This window comes from Macrobrachium nipponense, chromosome 24 (assembly GCF_015104395.2).
Source record: "Macrobrachium nipponense isolate FS-2020 chromosome 24, ASM1510439v2, whole genome shotgun sequence".
NCBI classification, from domain to species: domain Eukaryota; kingdom Metazoa; phylum Arthropoda; class Malacostraca; order Decapoda; family Palaemonidae; genus Macrobrachium; species Macrobrachium nipponense.
The window spans coordinates 47,632,024-47,645,918 of record NC_061091.1 but is presented as its reverse complement, the minus strand read 5'-3'; the positions used below and the strand labels follow the sequence as shown (position 1 = coordinate 47,645,918).

Here is a 13,895-nt window from a genome sequence, read left to right as displayed (position 1 = left end):
AAAAGGAAAAGTTATTTTGAAGAAAAACATAAAACAGAAGACAATGCCGCACATTATTCATAAATACGTACATACGAAAAATTTCATAAACATATGTACCCAAATCAACAATATTACCATTTTCATTTAATAAAGTATTCAGAGACTCAAATAATTTAAGTTTGGATATTTAAGCCTACATGGCATTGACAGAGGACAATTGATCAGAACGTGTAACTCGTCCTGAATAGAGCTACATATTATCACAAGTACACACTCTAAATTCTGGAGGAGTTCGGCTCCACCTACCTGTTTCTATACGAAGGTTATGGGACATGAGTCATAAACGACTGAAAGCTGCATGAATATAATTAGAGATATATAATTTATCAGTATATAATTTATGCATTACTAAGTTGGGATTCAGTTTGTCTCTGTAAGTCATATATTTTGTTGCTGAAGCTGGTCTATTTCTAATTGATGATATGATGTCAACTAGAGGATCAATTTGATCATTAAAGGCTAGGGAATCTTGAATAAATCTATACCAGGGTAGTCTGCCCCCCTACACATTGCATATACAATATGAAATGGCTCTTCCCTATCAGGATCAGACAACTTAAGAAAACGTTTTCATTTTGATGCCACGACGAATTGTGCTGGTGGTATCCCAGACTCAGCCAAACATAAATGAGTACAGGTATTTACTCTTACACCTAGAAGACTTTACTAAATGATTGTAATTAGTTATTGGATTTTGTAATGCATTTGTTAACCATGCTTCTGACCCATAAAAAGTCACTGCTGCTTCAAAAACTTTCTTCTTGAAATAGATGGCATATTAGTATTCATGTTACAGAATATTGAGAACTTATTTAAGGTTGATTGCCAATTTGGCTGATGGAGAGAGAGGCAAGTTTTTAACTTCCCGTCATCTGTGAACCAAGTTCCAAGGTAAAGATAATGGTCACAGTAATTTAGTTTGACCTTGAACTGTTATTGACAACTGGTCACCTACACTTCTGTTTATCACGAAAAATTTTATCTTTCTTTCATTTAGCTGAATGCCATATTCATTACAATAATTCATCATAATAGCAAATTTTTTAATACACATTTCTCGCGAAGTGGCAACAATCACTGTGTCATCCATCAACAAAAGCACATGTAAATTACCCAAAAAACTTTCCACTGGTATTGCATCTTTTTAACATCCTAACCATTTTATCCATATAAATGACAAACAGCAAACAACTAGTGGGAGTTCCCTGCCGTACACCGACAGAGCTATCTATCACAGCTGTTCTTAAAACATTCTCAGTGCTACTGTACATCTCTTTAATTGCAGACAACATTCTTTTCCCACATCCTAGTTCTTTCAAATAACTTATCAGTTTTCTTCTGGGAACTCTATCTTAAGCTTTACTGAAATCTATAAACATTACATAAGAGTTTTTTCTTCTTAAAAATAGCCAAATCGATTAACAATCTTAATGACAACATTTGTTCTATACATCCTCTTTTTTTCTGTGCTCCAGCTTGACACTTATCTATACTGCACCATAATTTCAGTCTATTCAATAGCAATATGTCATGTATCTTACCTATCGTATCCGTGATACATATCCCTCTATAATTTCCACATGCCATTCTGTTTCCAGATTTAAAAAGTACAACAAGTTTACTGTATCCCCATGATGACAAATTCAAGCTCAAAAACAAAGCATTAAACACAGTCAAGAAAAACATCAGCCACAAGGCGGGCAGGCGAATAAACAATCCGGGGCATAAGCCACAGTAGCTTTTATTCATATTCATGTCCTTTGGAGTCCCATCTAGTTCTTGTGAAGTAAAATGATCGTCAAGGACAGGGATATAAGGGGTATCATCAAGATCATTTACACCTTCATTTTGATTATTCATATTACCTGGACTTAGAAGCGATTCAAAATGGGTCTTGAATTTCCCATCGTCTGGTTACAATGTATTTGCCTCTAATATCTGTCCCTTCCAGTCTGTAGCTGTCCAGATAACTAGAATCATTACACTCGAAGCAAACGCTCCCATCTAGGATTTGTCACATCCCAATCAACACTTCTACCTCTCACTTTACATTTTTTGGCAACTCTACTGATCGTATCCAAGCCTTCATTTATTATAATTTCTATGCAGCCCCTGTCTACATTAATCACAGCCAGAGGCTGAATTTGACTCATGCACTGTACAAATTTATCAACATTAACATTATGTGAAATACTTTTTAAAATTAACTGATGATTATCAGGTTTCATGTACGACAGTCCCAAATTTTCTGCCCTTTACAACAAAAATTTAAATGGCAAAAGTTTTACACCTGTTTTAAGTACCACACCTAAGGGGGCGTGATCAGACCCTCGTATACTTTGATTTACTTCTAAGCATTCTATCAATTGAATACATTCTGTTGATATTATACACAAACCCAACTCTGATACCCATTCTCTCTTTCTATATGACAGATTTCCACCCATTATTTTCCCTTCATATGAGAGATGATTCATTACAACTAACGATCTATTGTTACAAATATCAAGAAGCTTTCGTCCATTATTATTATCATGATTATCTTGAATATTCTCATAGACTTAAGGAACACCTTCTTTATTAACAATATTTGGATAGCCTACACGGGCATTAAAATCTCCCATAACAACTATTTGTTCATGATCATTTATCACAGGCTCTAAATTACCAAATTGCAATACATCAAAGTACGGAGAATCCTCTGGTATAATGTATACACCACTGAGAAAGACACCTGGCCAACAAGACAACTGAACCCAGATTTGGTCGGTCACAATTAGCTTTATGTTTGTTATCAATCTCGTGATGTTGCTTTTGACCAACAAAAGTACACCACCTCTATGCTTGCCTTCCCAAGAAGGGTTGTGATATAAAGAAAAACCTGGCACACTCACATTCCTTACTATTTTTTCTTCTAAAAGCCACACAATGTCGTAATTCAAGACAAACTGCAAAATATCAGGATCTTGCAACTTATCTCTCACACCTGCAATATTCCAGGAACATATCTTTAATTCATTTTGCCAATGACCTAAAAATAATTTATAACATATTTATCAATAACTACATTGTCTTGAAGAAGAACGCGATTTTAATATTAGTACCAGCATTTTCTGGCTTATTTTTCTCTTCTCGTTCTCTTTCTCTAAGTCGAGCCATCTCCTTCCTTATTGCAGGATGTAGATCCTTCTTGATGAATATCCTAGTTAAAAGTCCCTCACAGTTCTTCAGATTTTTTGCTATCTCCAAGCTATAGTTCCGTTGTTGTCGGTCGTTAAGCATGACATGAATAGGTCTATTGCGCTGATCGTTTTCCTTTCCCAAACGTCTTATCTGCCACTTTCCCGGCTCCATCTCCATGTCATCCTCATAGCCAGTTGCCTCGATCACCTTAACCTTGGCAGTATCGTCATCTCCGATCTCATCACTGTTCTCTGATAACCCGGTTATAACAATATTTCTGCTTCTTTCTCTTGCATCAACTGCTTCTAAAAACTTTTGTTGCTGGCTTATAACCTTGTAAGCTTCGTCCAATTGGGTTGAGAGATCCTTAACTTCTTGTTTAATTGTCTTTATTTCATTGATTTCACCTCTCAGTAGCTTTAACTCATCCAGTATCTCGGTATTGGTTGGTTCTTGATTTCTTATGGCATTAATCATTGTGTTTAATGCTTCTTTTAGCTGGGGGTTAGTAAGTTTTTCTAGATAATTCTTATTTCAAATTGATGACATCGTATTCTGGCAAGAAAATCGCTTGCATATCAACTTCAAGTATAATGTTACTTGACAAAAGGAAGAGATCTTAGGTTCTTTCAATGATTGAGCCATGCTTAAACTGAATACTTTTTGTTTTGGAACCAGTCGCACACGAGAAAAAAGCTGAAAAATCAGTACCAATAAAAACAAGACAAGCTGCATGTTGGAAACCTGCAAATAGATAATTATATGTAATTACTCGTGTAAAATTAATCATCACATGGAATAAAATGGTATACAGATAAATATACTTTATATTAAGATATATATTTTCACACAAGTTTTGTATATACAACTTTATCTTATAAGTTATATATATATATATATATATATATATATATATATATATATATATATATATATATATATATATATATGTGTGTGTGTGTGTGTGTGTGTGTATATATATCCCTTTTATATATATATATATATATATATATTATATATATATATATAATATATCATATATATATATATATATATAATATCACTATATATATATTATTCTATATCTATCTATATCATATCTATATATATATATATATATATATGTATATATATCCCTTTATTTTTTTTTCATACTACCCCTAAAAGATTAACATCGGACATGTAATATAGGAACGGTCCTGATATCAGTAGGTTTATCTACGCTCTGAACTTTCAGCCTATTTGCCATTAGCAGTTCGAGGATGATAAATGGTCCTTCGAATTTAGGTGTTAGTTTATAGTTCAGACCCTTGTGTATGTATATTTGTATATAGATTAGATCACCTACTGCATATGGTTTTGTTTGGTTGGCAGTTTTATTGTGACTATTTTTCATGATTATTTGAGCTTCTTCAAGATTCTTGTGAAGTATATTGAACCTGCGTACACTAGCATTCATGATATCCTTTAAAGGATTGGATAAATTGTTTGTGGGTGTAAGAATGTGAAAGGGGGTCCAGCAGGTGTGCCGGATAGTGCTTAATGTGGCGACATTTTGATAGAAGTGTGGTAGCTGTGGTTAAGAGTGCTTAAGGCTGTGGGGATTGAGATATCCCAATTGGGGTCCATACCCCCGAGTGTGACCCGTAGGATATTTAACACCTTCCTATTCACCGGTTCTACTAACCCATTCGATTAAGGGTGATAAATCATGGTATTGATTTTCTTTATGCCTAGAAATTTGCACAAGGAGTTAAGAAAGTGATTATTGAATTCTCCACCAGTCATAGATTATTATGTGTGGAATTCCATGTTTACAAATATAATATTCATAAAACATTCAATCGCGGTTGTGTTTTTCAAAGGTTTTAATTCTGTGTATCTGGTCAAGGTATCGATTAACACTAAGAGGTGTCGATTCCCTCTGTCAGGCTCGTAAAACCCTGTTATTAAATCCAAGTGTACCCGTTCAAAAGGTTTGTTTGGCACAGGGTAGGCTCCGAGGCAGACAGGTGTCTTAGTGTGCCCTTTGTTTTCATGGCAAGTGTGACAATTGTTTATATGTTTCTTTATATCTGTAATTATCGTAGACCAGTAGAATAGTGATTTAGCTTTTTGTGACATGATAGAGAACCCAGGATGACCGTGTAGGTGGTTGGAATGCAACCAATTTAGGACAGTCGGTATAAGAGATATTGGTACTACTACCTGGTCGTTAGTCGCCTGCGGTGTACTTTGGGTTTTTTCTCGTCACGGATCTACACAGAATATTATCCTTGATTATGTAATTCTGTTGTGAATATTTGAAGTATTGTTTTTCTTTAGGATTTCTGTTCAAAGCATCTATTATTTGACTTAACTGAGGGTCTTTCCTTTGTTCAGTCTGTACCAGTTCACCGCTCCAACCCATGCCTTCAATGTTCCTGATCGTTTGGATTAATGAATTTTCTTGTCCGAACACTATTTTAACAGTTTGTACAGATGTTTCGATATCTTCTAATTCAACTAAAGGTTTTAAGCATGTTGGCGCGGGGTTGCGGGGATAATGCATCAGCGATGATATTTGCTTTCCCAGGTAAACATCTGATCTTCGCGCCAAAGTCCTGAATGATCATATGCCACTGAGTTCTTTTGGGGCTGTGAATGAAGCCTTTGAAGAAGTCGGTGAGGGGCTTATGGTCAGTAAGGACCTTAACAGGATAACCATAGATTATGAATTTGAAATGTACTTATGTCTATTACTGCGTATTTACTTTCAGAGGGCTTCAGTTTATGTGAATAAAAAGCTATTGGGAAAAGCTGTTTATCATATTGCTGAAGTAGTACCCCTCCTACGCCCTGGTCTGAGGCATCAGTTGCAATAAAGAATTCCTTACTGAAATCAGAAAATTTTAAGATAGACGAGCTCCACAATTTCTTTTTCGAGGTATCGAACGCCTGTCAGACCATATGAAATCTGCACCTTTCTCCGTAGGATCAGTTAAAGGAGCTGCGATTAGTTGTGCACAAAGCGCCTATAATAACCCGAACACTTAGAAATTGTTGTATGCCCTTAACGTTAGTAGGTACTGGAAAGTTACAGATAGCTGACACCTTATCGTGGACCACCTTAAGACCTTGACGAGATACCGTAAAGCCTAAATAAACCAGTTCAGTCTTGAAGAACTCGCAAATGAGCACCCAATACAGCACCAGTCTAGAGGTGGAACCCCTAGAACTGGTGATAGGAAAGCAAACTGAAGCTTGCACTCCTACAGCTCCTGAAACACAAAACCCAGGGGCATGAGAATCAATTCCTGAGCCCAAATTTTGGGAAGCGCTGACAAGAGATCCCATTGCCTCCTCGGAAGGAGTCAGCCACTTAGAAATCCTGCAGGAGGACTTCTTGGTGGGGGAGAGAAGCAGCCTTCCTCTTTTTGGCTGAAAAGGGCCAATCCAGTTTCCCAGGACCTCCTCAAGCCTCAGAAAAGGGCAGTGGAGGATGACTTTTCTTTAACAGGGCTTCATCTACAGGATGGTGACTAGGAAACGTCAACAGCAGTGGCAGGGGTCACAGGGCAGCTGGCGCCAGAGGCACAGCAGAAGCTGCCCAGTGACTGGTTGTCAGGGCAACATTAGCAATCTAACCGAAGGCACAGCAGGGAAACTACACACATAAGAGGCAGTACCAGTACCACAGCATACTAGAGTGTCACAGGTACACTCCAAAAGGTTAGGATAACCAACACTGAGATATCCTACCATTACTTCTGTGTCCTGCGACTGCTCATGGTCAACCTGAAGAAAAAAGAAAAGATAATTAATATCAATTTTATGAATACATAATTATGTTACACTACAATAAACCATTTTGAAGTCCATTACCACAAATGATATCACTAAGACGCGGATGGCTGGTCACTCCTTACCGGAAATTTTGGCAGTTTATGGAAAAAGGGTGAGAAAATAGCACAAAAAAATACATACCATTTATATTAATAATATCTCTAGTATGCAAATTAAGATAATTCATCATTAGATTCTTTGATCATTTCTCCATATATGCGAGGGATTTGAACTCCACACATTGCCATGGCAACAGCTTTGGCGTAGGGTACCATGAGGTCCCAAAATCACATGCACAGACTGAGTCCCAAACCCGTCACTAGAACGGGACTACCTTGTCCTTTCTATGTTATGGGGAGAATGAGAGAGAGAGAGAAAGAGAGAGAGAGAAAATTATTATTTTTATTGAATGTTATTTAATCCTATTAAATTTAATACTGTTTGAAAATTAGTAAATGATTTTTTTTATCATCAACAATGTATTTAGCCATGAAAATAACATCAAAATACACTAATTAGTGAATATTTGTCTTCAACAAAGCCCCCAAATTGCCGAATTTTTCGCAAATAATTAAAGATAGGCTAAAACAAAAATCTACTAATCTTGAGAGCACGAATACGGGGGTTGTAGTAATACAGTTGGTTAATCAGACTGTAAACGTTGTTTATTTTTGAAAAATCAGTGACATTTTTTCTAATATTTATTCTCTCATTCGGTATTTCTGATTCCTTTGGATTGCTGTGTTTGTTGTGTCCTTCAGGACTTAATTATTCACTGTTTTTTTATATATTGGTTCTCCCGTTCATGAATTTATTTTAATGTGACTATTGTTAAAATCTGTCAAAGTTCTATTGGCTACATGTAAGAAAGGTTGAATGTCCAGAAAATGCTTTTGAACCTCTGTCTGGTACAAAGTCCAGGTCTACTTATTATTTGCTCCTACTTAAGCAATTATATAATACCAGTTATGGTGCTATAGTCTTCCTCTTTTCTTGCTTTGCTTTCCAAGACATAAGTGTCTATGTATACTAGGAAAAGAATTTCTTTCCGCAGGGACGTACTGTGCAGGAGTCGGCACGATCCAAATTCTCAGTTGGGGGCTCTCGTTTTACCCGGACCATGTAAAGGAACCTGACAGTATATTGCTCAATATCACCATCTCAGTGGGAGAGCAGATGTTGAATGCAAAGGAAACTACTTGGACTTGCAAATGTATGGTAAACAATATACCTGTAAATAAAGAAAAATTATACATTCTCATTGGACTCATTTCTGAAAATGAAACTAGAATGACTAGTTCTCATGATTTTAGAGTTCTGCAGTTCACCATTAGAAACTCATGATATTCATGATCCATGGCGCAGTGTATCCTTAATATAAAGGAAATCCATTACTTCATCACTTTCATCTTAGTTCAGATGTGAAAGAAATGTAAATAGTATTATGGTAAGGGGAAGCTTTGACAAAGTTAACAAGGGCTAAAAATTATGTCATAGGTTGTCTACAGTATCTGTATTATTAGTTAAAATTAAATTATAGTTAAACTTTTACTTCTAATACTCCGGTTTCATTTGAGATGTGTTGAATGTTCATGTAAACCAGGAGTTTGGAATATTTTATTGAAATTTACAAAAGAAGTAAGTAGAATATTTATTATGTAAACATACACCACAAAGTATATTTTTTAATGTACTTCAGAAGAAAGTTTAGTTGGAATGCATTTAGCATCCAATTGTTGATATTAATGTAGATGCCAAACTTGTAAGAGTAAACAGTTTCATCTTTTAGATGAATGTACTTTTGCTTAATTAACAAATAAAAACAATTATTTTTCCCCATTTTTGCTGTATACTATTGTAAAGTGATCAGAATTACATATTTATGAAAAAATATTTTTCAAATGCTTGAAACTTGAAGTCAAAGCAAGAGAAATTCCAGTATTTGTGCTTTGAAATTGTGTAACAAAATTAAATATGTACAACTTTATAAACTGAAGATATGGTACTATCCTCTTTCCGTCCAGTAATAATCAACCTGCCCCCTTAAATTCTTACTAAAGTTAACAGTTTATCAAAACCAATAAATTTGTTAAGTGGTCCAGAATACAGTCAACATAGATGTTAGTTGAATGCTGTTTAATATGTCAAATTAATCCATTTTTACCTTACATGTAATTCTATCATGTTTATGATTTGTAGTCTGTGATATCTACTGTCAGTTTTTTCAATTGTTATACTCTTGATTGGACATGCAGGTACAGGAATGAGTATTGTATCATCTACTGAAACAGGGTACATTACTGAGCAAAAGGCTTGACTAGTGATTAACATCATCTTCAGTCCTTATTGGACTTTGTCCTTCATCAGTTTTTATTCTCTTGAATGCCTTCGAGTGACCATTAGTTTCTCATTGTTTGTTACAATAATTCTGCATTTTTCATAAAGAAATAATACTTTGATGTTTTACTTTGCATCACACTGTAAGAAAAATTCATGAGTGGTATCCATAATACATATATACCAAGAATAACAACAAAAAATATCATCCATAGTTCTGATATGATTGAATTTTTTTTATACCCCATACAATTCTGAAGCAGTTGCCTTTATTATGGGGCAGTCTTTTCGAGTAAACATGATTAGTGATCATTAACCTTTTAAAAAAGAAATTGCCATTAATGAAACTTCCATGGTTCAACATAAGTGTGGTAAAACAGTTTTCAGTGTTTATATAATATATAATATATACTACATGTATATATATAATATACTATTCTATTCTTATAAGGCATTTTCCTTTACTTTCAATGAAAAAAAGCTGCTTGCTTACATGTCCATAAAAAACTGACTTTCCTTGACTCATATAATTGTACAAGATGTACTTGATACATTTACAAACTTATTTACTTAAATTAAAATTCTATTTTTGTATACATCCACTATAAAAATCATTATCAGTTATGTATTTAAAAAATATATATATTGGCTCACACTGTGCCATATATTTATTTTGTGATTGGCTTGCGGTTGTCGTCAAAGATGCAGCAAGTCTCAAGACTCTTGGAAATTCTTCTCCAGATTCATATTGTAATTGAATGAAACAGTTAATCATGGTGCATTTTGTAGCATTCACAAATTGCACCATTAATAGAAGGAATTTGGAGTAACTAAACAGTAATTATGAAACATTTAGTTGATTCTAATGAATAATAAAAAAATATACAATAAATAAAACTGGATGATGACTTGTATATATGCTGGTAAATTTCACTGCTGTTTATAAAAAAACATTGAAAATTTCAATATCTATACTTTCAGCAAGTAATAAGTGGAGGTTATTAGAACCAATGAAATCAAATTGTTTTCTCAGCTACTAGTGGTATGTGAAGAGTAAATTGACCTATCTTGGTCCTTGGCAGAAATGGTCTTTATAAAACAGTGTACGTACTAGACTTTTATACATTTTGAAATTGGCTGACCTTATAAACTAACATGGAAAATTTTTTGTAGAATTGATGTTAATATGTAGATAATGTGCAGATAACTGAAATTTATTAATGTACATAATTTAAATTGTAGAAATTATTTCTAACTCCTGTAAAGCTGCTTATTTGATTCTTTAGTAGTTAAGTGGACCTCTTAGTCCTCCTTTAGACATCAAAGATCCAGATTAAATGTCTATCTTTTCATTTCGTGTCACGTAAAATATACCAGCATAGTTCCTTAGTATAGTTAGTCACAAATGTTACCAAAACATTAGTGCTGTTTGCTGTATTTACTGTAGAGAATGCCAAGATGCAGTTAATGACTTAATTTCACTGATGCAAAATATTGGTGGTTGATTATTAAATCAAGCATTTGGGCTAACTCTACTGCTATTATTTTTATCTTTGAGTCTGTCATCTTTTCATAAAATACATATTGAAAAATATTGACAACTATCGTAGTTATGTTGTTCCATAAAATGTTAATTCAGAGGCTTGTATATGAGTGTCTAGTAGAAGTGTAACCATTATCTAAAGATCGTTGTTTAATTTACCCAAATTAAATTAACAGGTTCACTTTTGTTCTTCCCAGTGTGAAATAAAATTGCAGTGTTCATCAGTATTCTTGCAGTAAAGTTATGGATAGAAATTTTAACTAATGCTGGGAACAATACTTTCTTCAGCACTTTATGGCCAGTCATATCAGGCAAAATAAAACCTTATTCCTGCAGACATACAAACCATCATCTTTTATGTAGAAGTATTCCTCAGTGCAAGGTGGAACAGTCGTTGAACTTAGTTATGACATCTTTCATCTTTTTTATATAGTGTGCATGAGTGCACGATGTCTGTTTTTTTTTTTATTCAACATGGATGTGAATAAAAAAAGTGCGAAACAAGTCATGAAGGATGTAATCAGGTGCTTGATTACCTTGTCCTTCATGTTAGTGTAATCAATTTTGTTTTGCATCTGTAGGTCATGCAAAGAGAGTGCAGGTTCATATACACAAGGACTGCCGTGGACTCTTTCCCTGTTTGTACTTTAGCTAAGGTCACCAAAGAAGAATTGGTTCTGCCCTCTCATTGTAGCCTCCCTCCAGACAGCATTGTAGTCTGAAGAAAACTGAGATGGCAGTGGAGAAGAGGCATTCTGAAAGCCAGGGAACCTCAATCCACCACGACACGAAGTCTCTTTCAGGCCTGAGGGGATGGCCATCCTTTCTTATGCTGATAAGAGGGGGGAAGCAGACCTCCTCAGGTAGAAGGGAAAGAAGAAATTAGGAGTATGCTAAGGCAATCTTTTCTATTCTGTAACTACCATCAGTAGAGATTGGCTGTGGCCTTCGATATGGTTACAAACTACAGTAATCACTCAGTTATCTGGATCAACATTATTCAAAACTACACTATCCTGCATAATACTGTACAGGAAAAAATCTGCAAGAAATGGCCAACATTATTACTAATGCTGATGAGCACCATCTGGACAATGATACAGCATGCAGAGTTCTGACAAAAACATTCCGATGCCACCTGGTGGGAAACAGGTGATTACAGGCAGTCCTAATGGGTTAGCCCAGCATTTTGTTTTGTTTCTTCAATGCCGATTGCACTTAATAGTGCAAAAATATAAGCTAACTTGATTCCTTCCAAATAATACTGTTTCCTAGAAGTTCAACTTTGCTGATACTAATTGGAAGGGTTTCTGCAATAGTATATAAAAAAATTCATTGTAGCTTTATGATCAACCAGTCTACCCAACTGAAGTGTATGATTTGAATCTGGTCCACAGAATACAATTTACAATAAATAACCTAGAATTTCATTGAAAAGTACTAATAAAATCAAAAGGCATTTTTCCCAATTGACAGCTAAGACTATAGCAAGCTCAGTAGCCTTGTGACCTTGGCCCAGGTAACATTATAACCAGACCGACCATTTGGTTATTCTTAACTATGGCAGGGCTGGCACAAAGGTTGAGTTTGTAATGAATGCTCGATATCTTGCATCATGTATTGCAACTAGTACTTTAAAATTTATTGTACATATAAACTAAAAAAATTAAAGATTGACAGAATTGCTTGAGAGGATTTGTTAACAATAGGTACTCGATTCACACTGTTGGTTGAAAACTGGAGAATCACTACAATGTTTAATTGTAAGTGTTGTTCTTCACTCTCATCATTTAGTGCGATTGGATCATTTGCACTTTTCATCATATATCCATGGATTTATTTTTAAAAAGTGCATGGGTTAAAAAACGGATTAGAATATCAAAATATACCATATGAGGTAATTATTAACTTTATAACACTATTACAATTGAAGATATTACAATTAATTTTTTTAAGTATTTAAATTTCATCATGAAATATCAAAATATCTAAGGAAAAACTTTAGAAACATCAACATATTGCTAAGGGTAAACCCTTTTCCCAAGCAAACCCTTCAGCCTTTAGTAATTTCATTTTTCTTGAAATTCATTCTCATTTTAATTAAAGTATGTTGGGTATGACTCACAACTACCACCATTCTCTCTCTCTCTCTCTCTCTATGGGGAGACTACTTTAATACTCTTTCCTTGTTTGAGTGAAATGCTGACAGAAAGACACAGGATCAACAACGTGGGCGCCGCCATCTTGGAACATATACCACGAGGCGGCCATGCCTGGAGAGGTTATAAGAGGCCTTGAATCAGCAGGCTAGCTCTCAGAATTCCTCGGATGCTCGTCCAGGACACTGGTCCTTCCCCTTTACTCTCTTGAACTGCCCCACCTTAAGCACGTGGGTGTGGGTCTAGTACTATTAGTACTTAAAGGGCTCATTCACTCCCAGCCCCCCCCCCCCCCCAAAGTGTGAGGAACAACTCCCATCGCTGTTAGCCTATTACTGTTTTTCTATTTCCTTTCCATTGTGTGATACACCTGCAATGATACCTGTATTGCTCTTTTTATTTGTGCTGCTTCAAGTTGCAAAGCATTTAAGTGAATTTCACGTAAATTGTTAAATTGTGAATTACCAGAATTGAGTTCATTTCCAGGTACCCTCCATGTAACTTCTCAATTCCTTTATCAGACCCATCATTCCAAAGAAACAATCATAGGTGTTTTCAACTACATATTAGGAGTTAGCCAGCTGTGGTTTCTGTGCATCAACTTGTGTGCAATATTAGCTTTCCCAACTACTTTACAGCACTCTTTGAAGCTGGCTTCTAATGTGTTTTCCTTCAAGACTATACCACATTGCTTTTACATCGTGTAATGAGGGACTATTGTATTTTTATCCAAGTTACACTAACCAGTCTTATATTAGTTTCTATTTTAAATATAATTAGTGAAGTTAAAACCCCAGAGTTTACCT

The 13,895-nt window shown here is 35.0% G+C and overlaps 1 protein-coding gene across 7 annotated transcripts in view; it reads left to right on the top strand.

Moving 5' to 3' along the window:
- The window catches only part of LOC135205604 (uncharacterized), a 630,437-nt gene extending 619,366 nt beyond the window's left edge, over window positions 1-11,071 (top strand). For all 7 annotated transcript variants that reach the window (XM_064236380.1, XM_064236379.1, XM_064236383.1 and 4 more), the window contains one exon: window positions 8,105-11,071. In XM_064236380.1, coding sequence (XP_064092450.1) covers window positions 8,105-8,176 — 72 coding nt within the window. In that variant the 3' untranslated portion in view covers window positions 8,177-11,071. The remainder of the gene's footprint in view (window positions 1-8,104) is intronic.
- Window positions 11,072-13,895: the final 2,824 nt, after the last annotated feature.